The 14,734-nt window shown below is 48.1% G+C and overlaps 2 protein-coding genes across 4 annotated transcripts; both read left to right on the top strand.

Annotated features, from left to right (window-relative positions):
- The first annotated feature begins 1,514 nt into the window (after window positions 1–1,514).
- rnf20 (ring finger protein 20, E3 ubiquitin protein ligase) lies at window positions 1,515–10,090 on the top strand. Of its 2 annotated transcripts, none has more exons than XM_040175232.2 (22): window positions 1,515–1,831; window positions 2,208–2,388; window positions 2,507–2,575; window positions 2,659–2,757; window positions 2,900–3,047; window positions 3,166–3,351; window positions 3,502–3,617; window positions 3,815–3,961; window positions 4,048–4,122; window positions 4,228–4,347; window positions 4,610–4,789; window positions 4,991–5,126; window positions 5,260–5,381; window positions 5,488–5,644; window positions 5,753–6,068; window positions 6,664–6,781; window positions 6,941–7,090; window positions 7,189–7,401; window positions 7,687–7,812; window positions 7,944–8,084; window positions 8,274–8,378; window positions 9,301–10,090. In XM_040175232.2, the coding sequence occupies exons 2-22, from the start codon at window positions 2,218–2,220 to the stop codon at window positions 9,475–9,477; spliced, it is 3,072 nt and encodes a 1,023-aa protein (XP_040031166.2). In that variant the 5' UTR covers window positions 1,515–1,831; window positions 2,208–2,217; the 3' UTR covers window positions 9,478–10,090. The 2 variants fall into 2 exon arrangements, with proteins under 2 accessions (XP_040031166.2, XP_040031168.2); XM_040175234.2 differs by having other exon boundaries at window positions 1,585–1,831; window positions 2,900–2,972.
- Window positions 10,034–13,897, top strand: LOC120818288 (uncharacterized). Of its 2 annotated transcripts, XM_040175240.2 has the most exons (4): window positions 10,164–11,214; window positions 11,496–11,555; window positions 13,021–13,123; window positions 13,403–13,897. In XM_040175240.2, exons 1-4 carry the CDS (start codon window positions 10,981–10,983, stop codon window positions 13,756–13,758), a joined length of 753 nt encoding a protein of 250 aa, XP_040031174.2. In that variant the 5' UTR covers window positions 10,164–10,980; the 3' UTR covers window positions 13,759–13,897. The 2 variants fall into 2 exon arrangements, with proteins under 2 accessions (XP_040031175.2, XP_040031174.2); XM_040175241.2 differs by lacking the exon at window positions 11,496–11,555 and having other exon boundaries at window positions 10,034–11,214.
- Window positions 13,898–14,734: the final 837 nt, after the last annotated feature.

The raw sequence follows: 14,734 nt of genomic DNA, 5'->3' as shown, positions 1-14,734 counted from the left end.
ACAATTATATAAGTGTCCATTTATTTTCATGATATTTAGGTCAAAACTATCAACCCTCTTTTCCTTGTTTGTTAGATTTCAACCTGTAAATAAATAAAATGAACTCAAAACGAATGTTATTAGGAAAAGTATCCAGTTCTGATCAGGACTGTCCACATGTCAGACCAGCAGAAGGGGTCATCAACTTAATTTGTCTCCCAATTGTTTTTACAATTGATTTATATTCAGATAAAATGTCTAATCACAACAGTAAAGTACAACACGTTCGCCTACTCATTTTATTGGACACAAATACCCCCTTGTTTACTGTAGAAAAGTATACTCTTTCCGGGTACTTTGTAAAATAGTCTCATGCGTCACATAGCTTGTCATGCACGTCATGCATAAACAGTCTCCTATTGATTGATTGCGTACAACTGACCAAAAACAACATGTCGTGTTTTTTGTAATCTCGCAATCTGTTTATGAGAGACCTCAGCAGAAAGGGCTATTTGAACTTACAGGCTGAGGTAAGTCTGTATCTCACAATTAAGAAGGATTTCTTTTACACAACCTGGACCTTGCACCCTTTGCATTGTACTCTTTAATAGTGCTGATCATAGTTCAGGCTCTGTCCATCAGTCCCTGTTGACATAAGAACAGACTGAGAAAAGGAGTTGAGAAAGAGCAAAACGTTGCCCAGACAAATGTGCTTACCCCCACAAGTATAACAAAACATTAGTAAGATAGCACCAGAGGAATGTTGGTGTCGATGGTTTGGTTGCACAAGCATTGCTGAAATATCCCCGAGCGTTGCTCTCATAGATGTGCGGATCATTGGGAGTTGCTCTGCTGCAAAGACATAATGCTTGGATTTGGACGTTTCTGATTTGTTTCAATAGTTTCAAGAAAGGGAAATGATCAAAAATAGGCAATATAAACGGCTGCCATTTACCTGCAGGCTTTTCACTTTCTTGGATTATAATACATTTATAATACAATAATAATATCATAAGCATATAATATGATAGACAACACAAGAAAGGGCGTCTTTGCAGGGACATTAGACCTCTTGGTCCACTTAACAGCTGTTCTGCTGTCATATCATCCAGTGGTTGAAGGCTCTCTCGTAGATTACTAACGTTAATTCTTCCTTGGAATCTGCATGTCTGCAAACTTTGCCCGAGGGAAGTACCCACAGTTCATGTGACGTTAAACCGGGGGACGCATGGAGACATGAAGGTAAATAAAGAGAACGACACATGAGTGTTCAGCCTGGCAAATAACATTTACTCAAAAAGATTAAGGATTAAAGATGAAACATAAAAAAACATGTGCAACCAGAAGAATGAAAGCAGATATCAATGTAATCAATTAAATTTTGTCAATGAAATAGATTCATAATAGATTCATTTTCCAATGACCTCTTGTCAGAAAGGAGCCTGGGAGTTGTTCAAATCAAGGAGCAAAAGTATGAAATACAATCAATTGCACTTCATTTAAAAACAGTAGCTCTGACATTGTCATGGTGACGTGACACACTGTTATTTACTCTAAAGTCAAGCCCTGCCGGTCGATGGGTCCCTGAGGAAGAGGTCAGGGGTCAGGGTTTAGGGCCCGAGGGAGGCCTTTGGGATCGGGTGCCGGGCGCCTCCGCGGCGGTAGGTGGCGCCACTACACCTCACCGCCCCCCCCCCCCCCCCCAAAGAAAGCGATTACGCTTCCGTTTCCGAGAGGCAGGGAGCCGCAACATCAACAGCGACAGACAGATTTAGTTAATATCACAAAACTCACAACATTAGCGGCGATAAGACTTCGGTTAGGTGTTGTTGATACAAACACATATTCCAAAGTAAGTGCTTTTATTCCACTGGATCAGAATGCACTTCCGCTCAGCATCGCTAGCGTTTAAAGCTAACGTTATGCTAGCACACAGCTAACGTAACCTAACGTTGATCATTGATTAATTATATCAGCTTGTTCGGGCTTTAGAATGCGATACATAGTTGTACGTGTTGTTTCCCTTGATCACCAACATGGTGATGAATATGTGCTCACAATAAACACCGAGGTTGCCATCGCTGCTTCAGCGTTAACTAACTGTTAAGTTGATAATGTAACGTAACGTTAGACTTGACGTTCATGCAGCTGAAACATTTCAATCTCACCTGTCCTCCCAGTTCATTCAACGTTAGTCCTCAATCTGTCCTTGTTTGTGTTTATTTCAGGTGTCTGAGGATGTCGGGACAGAAGCGTCCTGCCGACCCGAGCGGCCCTTCGTCCTCCGGTGCGCCCCAAGAGAAGCGCCGGGAGCGGGAAGGAGAGGACGGAGCCCCCGGTGTGAGCGCCGCTGCTGCGGGCAGCACCGCGGTGGAGACGGTCATCAAACTAGGAGGAGTGTCCAACTCGGTGAGGCCCCCTATTATGTCCACTGCAGATAATATATGTGCACAACCAGAGCCTCGTAAAGTCTGTTAGGATGTCAGTTCTTATTGTGCTCATATGGGAATTCATCGTTTCTCTTTAGGAAGAACAAGATATCAAAGCTCTGCAGGCTAAAAACCGAAAGTTGGGAGAATCTCTTGATCAAAGACAGGTTGGTTAATTCTCCAGTTTTGGGCTGCAAGTATGTACTGTCTTGTTTAGAGAGAGTTCCACTAGTGTCTTTTTGGTTTGCAGGTGATTGAGGATGAATTGCGAGAGCGGATTGAGAGGCTGGAGACCCGGCAGGCCACCGACGACGCCAGTCTGCTGATCCTCAACAGATACTGGAACCAGGTGAGCGAGATCAGAGAACATCAACAGTCGCCTCTCCTCCAAGAATATCCGAGAGTCCAAAGATGATGCCTCTCTCTCTCTCTCTCTCTCTCTCTCTCTCTCTCTCTCTCTCTCTCTCTCTCTCTCTCTCTCCCCCCTTCAGTTTGATGAAAATGTCCAACTGACCATCCGGCGTTATGACCAAGCAAGCAGCGAACCTGAGAAATCCCTGACAGGTGAGGGGCGAAGCTTGAAGCCGGACACTCCGGAACCCGATGGCGACTCCAACCAGGAGCGGGCCAAGGACAGAAGTAAAGACGGAGCTGACACCGGCTCGTGACTTAGAAAGCAAAAGCGTTTGGCTATTTGATCCACAAACCCGACACCAATGCCGAAACCCCAACCCTCTTCTCTGCTTCTGTCACTCAGACCATCAGGGAGAGACAAACAACTCCTTCCTGGCAACGCTGGCGAGTAGCAGTAGTGAGGAGATGGAGGCGGAGCTCCAGGAGAGAGTGGAGTCCAGCCAGAAGCAGGCCCGGCACGTGGTGGAGATCTATGAATGTCTGAAGAGCACCGTGGACCAACTGAAGGCAGAGCTGGACTCTGGCGCTGGTGAGATAGAAGCAGGGGTGGTGGAGGAAGACGTGATGAGATTGCAGTAACGCAGTTCGCCCGAGGGTTTACTGTGTGTGTGGGGGGGGGTTGATGAAGTCAGTTTGTGTTTACACCCGTAACATTTGATACCGTTACTTTTCTTTCTAGAGGGAAGTCTATGGCCGACCGCTTCCAAGCTGAATTCTCTGCTCACCAGCGAAAACAAGCGCCTGCAACAGCTGACCGAGGACCTTAAGCAGAAGCACAGTCACATGACAAGCGAGGTACAATTGCCTACGTCCTTCCCTGTTCAGTGTGTGTGCCGCCCCCCACCTCGGGTTCAGCTAACCTTAAAAGTCCCACAAATGTGTGTGACTCCTGAATGAACTTGTTAAAGAGTAATACGTTGGGAAGGATTTCTTTTAGCCTCCGTGTGTGTGTGTGCGTGTGTGGTAAGTGTCTGCGTTCCTGTCTTGTCCAGTCCCGGCCTCTGGTCCGTGCTGCCAACAAAGCAGACCAGCGTATCAGCGAGCTGCAGGTTCTGATCGAGGAGCTCCAGTGGGACATGGAGAAGATCCGCCGCAGAGAGAACCGACTGAATGCGCACCTGATCGAGATACTGGAGAGGGTGAGCGCGCGTTCTTCTCCGTGACCGCGATGTGCGTGTGCTGGTGTTAAATCGAGGCACGTTATAACACTCATAATGCATCTCAGGTGAACAGCAAAGGCTATAAGGTGTGTGGGGAGGCCAGCAGCGTTTGTGGGACCATCACTATCAACAAGAGAAAGGTATGGCATTTTATTAGATGACTAAGAAAACAGGGTAATATCTTAGCTTTTGCTTCGATGCGTTACCTCTCATACTTTTGGAAATGTCTCTTTTCTCTGCTAAAGTTTGAAGAGATGAACAGCGATATGGAGGAAAACACGGAGCTGGCAGACAACCGCTTTGTGGAGCTGCAGAAGCTCCAGCAGGACCTGCAGAGTGTGCACCAGGAGAACAACAACATGAAGGTGGGCTTTCTTTACTTTCATCTGAAAATGACTCATTAATGTATCACATTACTCTTAAACCCGTAAGGTAAATGCACCGCCATTGGCCGCATATAAAGAGGGACATTCAACCAAAATGACTCATGTAAAAAAAACAACTTTGTCTTGGTGTAAATGTTTATATATAAATCTCCCTCTTTAACTGTACACAAGTAAGTAAATCCAGTCTTTTATTGTATTAAATATCCAGTATTTCCTTGGCTTCTGTCTCTCTTCCTCGCAGACGGAGCTGGTGAATCGAGCAGCCGGATTGGTCAAAGAGACTTCGGAGTACCGCTGCCTGCAGTCACAGTTTTCTGTCCTCTACAACGAGTCTCTGATTCTCAAGGCTCAACTAGATGAGACACGCGCTCGCCTCAACACAACCAGGACAGCAAGGCTTCGGCAGCTGGAGCACATGGAGGTGTGTGTGTGTGTGTGTGTGTGTGTGTGTGTGTGTGTGTGTGTGTGTGTGTGTGTGTGTGTGTGTGTGTGTGTGTGTGTGTGTGTGTGTGTGTGTGTGTGTGTGTGTGTGTGTGTGTGTGTGTGTGTGTGTGTGTGTGTGTGTGTGTGTGTCTTTCTATGGGATCATTGAACCTTTTCTCCCGTCCCCCTCTGTGTGCAGAATGATGAAGTGGCTCTGCAGAGGAAGGTTCGTACAGAAGTCTTTCAGCTGGAGGACACGCTGGCTCAGGTCAGGAAGGAGTACGAGATGCTGCGCATCGAATTTGAACAGACTCTTGCTGCCAACGAGCAAGCAGGTAACTAACAGAATAGGGCGACATGGTAGTTTAGGTGCTTGGCTTTTGCTGTGATTCACATCAGCGCCTCACTCAGAAACTAAATGGAGCCACGTTTCTTATTCTGTATTTCCCGACCTTCCTCTCCGCCCAGGTCCGATCAACAGGGAGATGCGTCACCTGATCAGCACGTTACAGAACCACAATCAGCAGATGAAGGGAGAAGTGGTGAAATACAAGCTCAGACTCCGGGAGACACAAACGGAGCTCAACCAGGTAAACAGAAATGTGTGCAGTTCCCTCACCAGCTGAGGAAATTGAATAGTTCCAGGTTATTTTCACAGTGACACGTCCGATCCGTCGATCTGTTCGCCCCTCTTAGGTCCGCGCTTCAAAGGGCAACACCATACTCCAGTCCCAGTCGAGCTCAGAGATGGACGTGAAGGATGAGACAACCTCGCCTTCAACTCCAGCCATCAGTGGGGAACCTGTGGTCAAGACGGAGCCCGACAACGGCTCCTCCACGCCCAGCAGCACCGGTAACACCCAGATGACCCACTATAGATAGGAATACTTTAATATGTGTTTTGATGATGCTCATTGTGGCATCATATGGTTGTTTTTCCCTTCTTGTTTCCTTTCTCTAGGAGCCTCTGTGAAAACGGATCATGGCGTTGAACCGGACGCGGCCGTAAAAGAGGAGGAGAAAGAGGAGAGAAAAGAGAAGGACGAAAAGAAGGAAAAGGACATTATGAAGAAAGAGGAGAAGGAGCGGGAGAAGGAAAAGGAGAGAGAGCGGCCGACTCGCAGCGGGGGGAGCAGCAGCGTGATGAAGGACGAGAAGGAGAAGCCGGGGAGCAGCAGCAGCCAGCCCGAGGAGTCACCCGGGGAGCGGCTGTCTGTGGTCGGAGGGCTGAAGAGGAAGGAGATGGAGCAGCTGAAGATCGTCAAAGCTGAACTCAAGTACGATTGTTTTTCTTTCAGCTGATGTTATTCATTGTAAGCGACCGAATAGAAAAGGAAAAAAGAGGTGGCCTGCTGGTTAATAACGGCGCCCATGTGCTGTCCGGCAGGCGTTCATAAAATATTCTGCATGGACATATTAACATATATTTGCATATTCCAAAATAAGTCACAAATAATATCAACAATATTCCTGCTGTTGTGACTTTCACACACATCCAGCTCGTATGGTGAGGAAGTTTTCTGTTTGCCTCCTAACCTGAATTTTGAGAGGTTTGTCTTAATAATGACATAATATTTACCTGCTTTTTGGAAAGTAAAATATGCGCCATGTTGTTTTAAGAAACAATATCGTTCACGCTCAACAGTTGCTAAAGAGAATGTGACATAAAAAACGATGTCACATTGGTATAACCCACAAGTACACATACAGTCTCAGTATGTGGCAGGTAAACGGTGCATGTTAGAAAGAGGCAAAAAAAAGCCACAATGTCCTCGCTCATCTTTCTTTCCAAAGCAGCATGTTGGGCCGACACAGCTTTCTCACCCTAGATGATAATTTGGTTTAAGACCCTTCACCCATGTGACTGTGCAGGAAAGCGCAGGAGTCCCAGAGGGAGATGAAGCTGCTGCTGGACATGTACCGCTCCGCACCGAAGGAGCAGAGGGACAAAGTCCAGCTCATGGCTGCTGAGAAGAAGTCCAAATCAGAGGTCATACTTCACTGAATACTTTACTCTGTAGAAGTTTGTGTTCATATTTCAAGCACATGGAATTCGGTTCCCGGTTCATGATTTGTGTGTGTTTGCTGTATTGGTAATCGTTGCAGTTGTTGTATTGTGGCCGTCCATTAATAAAAATTCTTATTCCAGGGAGAGGAGCTGCGGCAGAGGCTGAGGGAGCTGGAGGAGAGGGAGAGGAGGGAGGGCAAGAAAATGGCAGACGAAGAGGCCCTGAGGAAGATCCGCTCTGTGGAGGAGCAGATTGATATCCTCAACAAGAAGCTCTCTATAGCGAAACAGGTGTGTGTGTGAGCGAGCGGATCATTTAATAATCATGGACAAACAAGGCCCCCTTTTTGATCTCCGACACTCGTCGCCTCCACGCCTTCCCCCTGTAGGAGGAGGACGCGCTCCTGAGCGAGATGGACGTGACGGGTCAGGCTTTTGAAGACATGCAGGAACAAAACATCCGTCTGATGCAGCAGCTCAGAGAAAAGGACGACGCCAACTTCAAGCTGATGAGCGAGCGGATCAAGTCCAACCAGATCCACAAGCTGCTGAAAGAGGAGAAGGAGGAGCTGGCCGACCAACTGCTTACTTTGAAAACTCAGGTGAGCTACTACAGCGTTGCAGGGGGCAGGTTTGTGCACGCCGGTCTTGTGATGCAGTTAATCTTCATTGATCGACACCTGCAGTTACTTTGTCTGATGGAGCTGGGAACTGCATTCAATCCGATAAAGAACCACTTTCTTTCTTAAATAAAAGGGCTGGTCAATAAATAGGAGCTTCGCATTGCATACTTTTGAGTACACTTTTTCCTCGAAATTTCCACATTCGTCAAGTATCTTTGCTTTCATTTATTTCTTTATCCTCATCCACAATTTGTGATTTTTCAGGTCGACGCTCAGCTGCAGGTGGTGAGGAAGCTTGAGGAGAAGGAACGCCTCCTGCAGGGCACCATCAGCACCGCCGAGAGAGAGCTGGCACTGAGAACACAAGCTTTGGACATGAATAAACGCAAGGTAACACATCGCCAGGAAGGAAAATACACTGACACCCGCAGTTGTTCCTACAGACACCTTTGGGTACAAAATATACATACATACATAAAGGGTCCTACAGTAATAAACCCCATGTGTCTGTCGTTCCTCAGGCTCAGGAGTCTGCGTCGCTGTCGGAGGAGATGCGAACTCAGCTGGAGCAGGTTCAGCAGAGACTCAACCTGGTCCGCGAGGAAGTCATAGAGAACAGCATCTCCAGGGAGAAGGAGTCCTTCAACGCGCGACGAGCACAGGTACCCACGAAGAAACACGCACGCACATTTTTCGCTGTGAGGCTTACCTTTTTGTTAGTTATGTTGTGCCTTCAGGTGATGATGGGAAGCTGCAATAGCTTCATTGTTTACTGCGATGGATCCTTGCTTTTAATGCCGGTTGTCAACCTGACTCCTTTTACCTTCAGCTGTTAACTCTGACTGTTTCAGGAGGACATCTCCAAGCTAAGAGGGAAGATTGAGAAGGCCAAGAAACCAGCTGAGAAAATCAGCAACGGAGATGACATCCTAAATGAAGAAATCAATGACTATAAGGTAGGTTTCTGTGAGACTTCTGCTTTAGGAACGTCCATGTGAAGAACCGTTACGGAGTCATCCTGGACGCAGGTTCAGGGCACATGCGCACTGGTCAGTTGTGGCTAAATGAACTCATCCAAGATTTACCAATGTTTTTTGGGGGGTTCTACCAAGCACATTTTGAGAAATACACTAACTTGCTTTCAGATATAAGATTTATTTTAGCTTGATGTCTGCATGCTGAATATGAAGCTACAGCTTGTAGCTGGTTAGCTTTGCACAACGACTGGAATGAGCTTGCCGGCTCTGTCCAAAAATATCTAAAAATAAAAACAGCATTGTTATATGCCGGACCAATTCTTATCTTGGACTTCAGTAAAACTAAACTGTCTCCTCATTTAATTCTCAGCAGGAGAACAAACGGGTGTGTGTCTCGTGACTCCGTTTCCCTTCTCAGCAGGCAGCTTAACGGAGTGAACTAAAATAATCTCCATCACAGTGGATTCGAGCACATGAGACCAACTGCCTGACTGTGTGATCACAGTCTGGACAGGAACGTAAAATGCTGATCGACTGTGACACATAAAACGACCTGTGCGAATAGTGGGTCTAGTCAACGTCCATTTAGATGTCTGTAGCCCAAAAATGGGTCATGCTCCGATTCTCCCAGGATTTGTTCATGAGAGCGTGAGAGGTTTGATGCGATCACGCTCCATATGCGCTGACGTGTAGTGCTGTCCCACAAACTGCTCTTTGAACTGGCCGCGGTCTTTACAACGCACCCCATCGGAGCGTTCACCAGCCTTCATTCAGTTCAGCCGCCGGAGGAGAGTTGCACTGGAAGAAATGTGTGTCCGCTCATTCGAAAGCACTCGTGCTCCAAAAAATGGCCTTTTCGGTTTATTGTTCCAACCTTTCCGTCTCTCCCTCCCTCCCCCAGGCCCGCCTAACGTGTCCGTGCTGCAACTCCCGGGTGAAGGACGCCGTACTAACCAAGTGCTTCCACGTCTTCTGCTTCGAGTGCGTTAAGACCCGGTACGACACGCGCCAGAGGAAGTGCCCCAAGTGCAACGCGGCCTTCGGGGCCAACGACTTCCACCGCATTTACATCGGCTGAAGACGCGCGTCCCTCCTTCGGCGGAAAATGTGCAGCAAGATGTGCGGTGGTTAGAAAAGGGCCGACCGGGAGTGAGACTCGCCACCGCGGCCCTCATATCTGCTCCGAACATGACCCCCCCCTGCTCCTGTGTGTGCAGGACGCCATCGAGTGCGATATCTTCAGATGATTCCAGCTTCGGAGTGATGCTCTGAACTGAGCGCTTTAGTGTTTTTTTTTTGACTGGCTGACTGAATTCAGCTTCTCCCTAACCAGTGTCCACTACTTGACTGTGTTTTATTTGTTCACATACTGGAGCAGGAAGAACGCAGAGACATTTGTGTGGCGTTTTTTTTTTTTTTTTTGTATGCCACGCCAAGGTCGGGTGGGTGAACGTGTGAGAAAACCAGAATACAAAGTATGAGTTCTGTGAGAAAACCGAGTGCAGTGGATGGTTGCACAATGTTGGAGTGTGTGTGTGTGTGTGTGTGTGTACATACTGTGTAGTGATTGTTGTTTAACTTGTTTTATATCTGAACACTTCTTGTTCCAATATGTACTGAAATCTCTCAAATCTAATTTCTGTCCTGTTAGTTATTAAAGTGACAACTGAAGTGTCCGGCTTCTGTTTTGACCTCCCTGTTGTTGTGGTTTTTTACTCCAATTCTCATCAAATGATTGTGGATAGTGGCAACATTTGCCCCTCCCCAGTGTTAAACCACAATTCCCAGTAGGCAAGTTTCTGTTGATCCGTGTGCAGAAAGCCTTCCTCCCCCTCTTCTTCCTCCTCCCCTGATCGTCAGTGCTTTGCCCAGCCTGCTGGAGGCAAAGGGAGCGCCATGCGGGGACGGCCTCTCGGGTTTCCTTAAAGTCTGTGCAACGTGATCCGCGGAGAGTCATTGGATGCGAAGCCGCAGACAAAAGCAGCAGCAGCAGCAGCCGCGCGCAGCGGAGCGGAAATAGGGAGCTTTGGTCACCAACGTCACCCGCGTATCTTACAACTTCTCCAGACGTTCGGACCTCTTCTGAAGTAGTTTCTGCTGCTTCTCGCCTGAGTGAAGATCTCGGTGGATCTTAAGCCTCGGACAGTTTACCTAATTTGGCCGCTGTTAATGCCGCGGAGTCCGTGACGCAGGCGAGCGCTCCGAAATTGGAGATTTCAACCCGCTGCCAAAGTTTATAATTAAATTCAGTTTATTTTGAGGTCATTGCGCTGTTTTGATTACCAGCACGGTCTATTTTCCTCCCAGTGCACTTCGCATCGGTGTGTCGCTGCAGACGCTGGTGCGGCTCTTGACGTTTGTTCCGCCTGTTTTTTTCCTACTGCAACGTGTTCGTGCGAGAAAAAGAAAAGGGGAAAAAAAGCCTCTCGGCAGCCGATGACTCTTCTCTACAGGAGCCATTTTTAACACTTCCATTTACAGCCACCGAACGGGATCTCCTCTACCTGCAGCTTTTGAACCCTGTGCACGTACATTTTTTTTAAGCACATTTCATTCATTGTTCTCAACCCCCCCCCCGACGATGACTTCTCCTGCGCGCGGTGGATGCGGCGCGGCGCGCTTCCTCCTCGCCGCCTTGGCGGCGGCGCTGCTGGCGTCGGGATGGGCCGCGGGCGAATCCGAGTGGGCCGACAAGCCGGCCGGGGGGGGCCCCCCCACGGTCACTCTCGGCACTCTGCTCAGCGGGACGTGCCAGCAGGTCCAGCGGTACGCAGAGTCTCTGGTGGGAAGCGGCGTGTTGCGGGCGGCCGCTGAGGTAATGGACGCTCCCCCGGCGACGGAGGAAGGGACTTCACGCTCTCTCTTTCCTCTCTCACATTTTAACCTCCAAGTTTACTGTGTCTTAACTTCACTGTTCTTGATCTGTCACTAATTTTCAACTCCAATCCCTGTCCTCTGTGTCTGTCCATCCGCTGTCCCCGTGACCCTCAACGTGGTAATCTCCCTCCCTGATCCCCCTCATCTTCTGGTTTCATGTCTCCTTCTATCCATACACCCCTCCCCATCCCCCGTCCTCCCTTCAAACATCCCCTCCAGCGTGCAGTGTTGTTTCTTGATTCTTTGCTTGGTCAGGAGAACGTCTCTAAAGTGGCCATGGTAAGAAACCTCCCCGGGTGTCTCCATCTAGCCTGTCCCGACATGCTCCCCTAAACAGAGGCCCCTCCTGGGGCTCTGTGTGGTCCGGGGCCTCCTTAAAGTTATAGTGCGTAGCAGCATGACTGTGAGTGAAGTTGCGGCTTCATCTGTGTTTCTGTACATTTTAATTGCATGAGAAGGTCACAGCGTATTCAGTGTTGTCATCTGTCGTAAGCTGAAGTGTCTCCACGTCACTCAATCGGCAGCTCTAAACTCAAAATATTGTGTGTGTGTGTGTGTGTGTGTGTGTGTGTGTGTGTGTGTGTGTGTGTGTGTGTGTGTGTGTGTGTGTGTGTGTGTGTGTGTGTGTGTGTGCATGATCCTTTTGATGAGAAATTCATTTTGAATGAGCCCCTCACTGAACTGTAGACTTATTCCACGTGGATTTGTTTTTTCATGACTCTGCTTCCAGTTGAAAAACCCTGTTTTTAAAAGGGGGGGGGAATGTAATAATACTCAGGGTGTAAGCTTGGCAAAAGATCTGCACACAGCACTGATGTTTCCCAATAACGTAACAGCCTTTTATTTTTCGACCCGGTCTTTGACAGGAATTGACTGATCACGTTGTTTAATTTACTGGGTGCTGCCAGGACGTTGTACAGACCTTTTGTCCAAGCTTTGCTTTCAGTTTTTTTTTTTTTTGGATACACCCTTTAAGGTCTTTCTGGTGTTTCTGTTTGGCCGTGTCTTAAAAAGTTAATCAAATTAGAAGCCTCAGTATGAGATCACATCAAGTAAAATACAACTACGGTGTTTTTTAGGACTTTGTTTGGAATAATAGCACCATATCACCACTTTAAGGTCCTTTATGGGATGATTCACGCCGTCTAAAGAAAATTAAATGAGCCTTAGCGTTAAAGAAGGGCTTTGTCTCACTAAAAAAGTATGTAAATGGTTGGGAAGTAGCGCCTCATGATCCCAAACGATCGTTTTAATTACGCTCTCTGAAGCGGAGTGACGGATTCTTGACTTCTTGCGTATGTGCAAGCGTGTCGTGCAACAGGTAAGCAACTCGTCCCACTTACTACCCTTGACTTTGCTCGAGGAGGCTACAACTGTGTGTGTTTGTATGCACTGTGTCATTTGGGGGGTTATGAGTGCAAAGACTATACAGGAATAGAGAGCGGCTCCAGCTGTCACCCGCATGCACGGCTGTTGGTCCAAGTCAGCGATCCAGCCGCTGTGTCCATGACTTCGGTGCAGCGAAGCAGCATTTCTCTATGAAAGTAATCAAGTTGCAGTGAATATCACTCCTGTTGGTATAAATACCAGAATAATGAATCTGCCTGCGCACTGAAGCCATGAGCATAAATGGGCATACGTGATCTGTGTTTCTGTATTTGTGAGTGAATGAGTAGAGTTGGCCGCCTTTCTTCGCGGTTATCTTGTTTGCTAACATCTCCACCCTCCCTCCACACCTACGCAGTTCTTTGAGATGGTGATCCGAGTCCTCGCCGAAGGAGCCGCGAGCGGCCTGAATGTCATCGCTGTCTACGTCACCGAGATCCTCCGGGTCACAGGATTTGATGGTGGGTGTACCGATGGCCCGTATTTGCATGTGCTACCGAGTCACGCGGTGAGCGCTCAGGCTTTGCTGCATGCTACGCTGTGTGGCTCCGGCGTGTGGAATTTCCTGCCAGTTGTTTACTTGAGTAAGAGAATAAGAGACAACGAGAGTTCGAAGTGAAAATATGCAGAGCTGCCTCTCCCTCGGGTACTTTCTGAGCCGCTCCTTTTTCACAGCGTGACTTCCAACCTTTATTCTTCCGATGACATTGTGCCTTAACCGGATTTCCTCCCTTTCACAGTCGCGCTGTCGTCGCCCTTCTTCACCCCAGAGGGCGTAGCCGCCATTGCCCAGTGGGGTCTGGTGGCCCTGATTGGCTACTGGGTGCTGACCGTTGTTCTCCGTCTGCTGATCGCCGTGGTCAGGCGGGTCTTCTGGGTGGTGAAGACCGTTTTGGCGCTGTGGCTCTTTGGACTGATCGCGACCGAGAAGCAGGTCGCGGCGGAGGTCACGGCGGTGCGGCTGGGCGGCCTGGTGCTGGCGTGCGTGGTGTTGACTCTGCTCACGTCGCGCTCTGAGAAGGCCTGCGCAGTGAAGCACCGGCTGAGCGCGCTGGAGGACCGCGTGAGGGCGGTCGAGAAGAGGAAAGTCGAGTAGCGGCCGGAGAGGGAGGAGGGACGGAGGTACCGGTGGACTAAGGTGATGGTGATGTCCGTAATGAAAACAGGAACATTGATGGTTTCTATACGTGTGTCAAACTATATTGAAAATAAAGTCTGGGATTTTTAATCGGAAAGGTTTTTTGTTTTACCTTGAGAAAATAAAAAATGAGAAATGTAACATTTTCACTGTAAGAAAATCATTTTTAGTGGTAGTAGGGCTTCAACGGTAAGACCAGTATGGACAGAGGATAGTACAACAAATCAGATCGTAGACGGTAGATACACGACCGTCTCCGTTGTCGTTTTCACAGTGGAAGAAATTCTTTAATTTAAACAACGTCTGCACACCAATTTCATCACAATGAGAAAGTTCACTAGCAGATTTCTATCTAGGGGTGTTTAAAATGCCTGTTCGCCTTCTTAGTTTTGTGGACCGGCTTGCTAACATTAACCAACTGGATCGAAATGCCAAGAAGAGCGTAGCATGTTTTACAGGTCATGAAACAAAGTGTTCAACCTCATAATGGACATCAGGCTTCTCTGGGAACCATTGGTTCCAAATGTGAAGATGTAAGTAATGGTTCTCTATTGAAAACTGGGCCAAACTGCGTCAAGCCGTGTGCTTTTCCTGTCTCCGCTTTTAACTCTCTACCATCGACCGGCATCTTTAAACCAGCCTGAGCTGTTCACAGGTTGGTTCCCTGCGGCTCATTCGGCTAGAAGCCTCCTCGACCCAACGAGTTCACATCAGTATTTGTCACCGCTGCTGCCACTCAAGCCGAGTGGAACAACTTGACCTCAGTGCCAGAACGATTACGCCTGCCTCCTCACGCTGCAGCAGTAAAACTCCATTTCCTCCTCCGCTTCACTGTGGTGGGGTGATGAGTCGGCGTCACTAAAGCAGGGAGATCATTCTAGACGCAAATGCATTTACAAAATGATCATCTTAAGGTCAAATACGTGATATGAGA

Source organism: Gasterosteus aculeatus, chromosome 4 (genome assembly GCF_964276395.1).
Source record: "Gasterosteus aculeatus chromosome 4, fGasAcu3.hap1.1, whole genome shotgun sequence".
NCBI classification, from domain to species: Eukaryota; Metazoa; Chordata; class Actinopteri; order Perciformes; family Gasterosteidae; genus Gasterosteus; species Gasterosteus aculeatus.
Note: the sequence above shows the minus strand (reverse complement) of the source record. Positions and strands in the feature narration are given on the sequence as shown.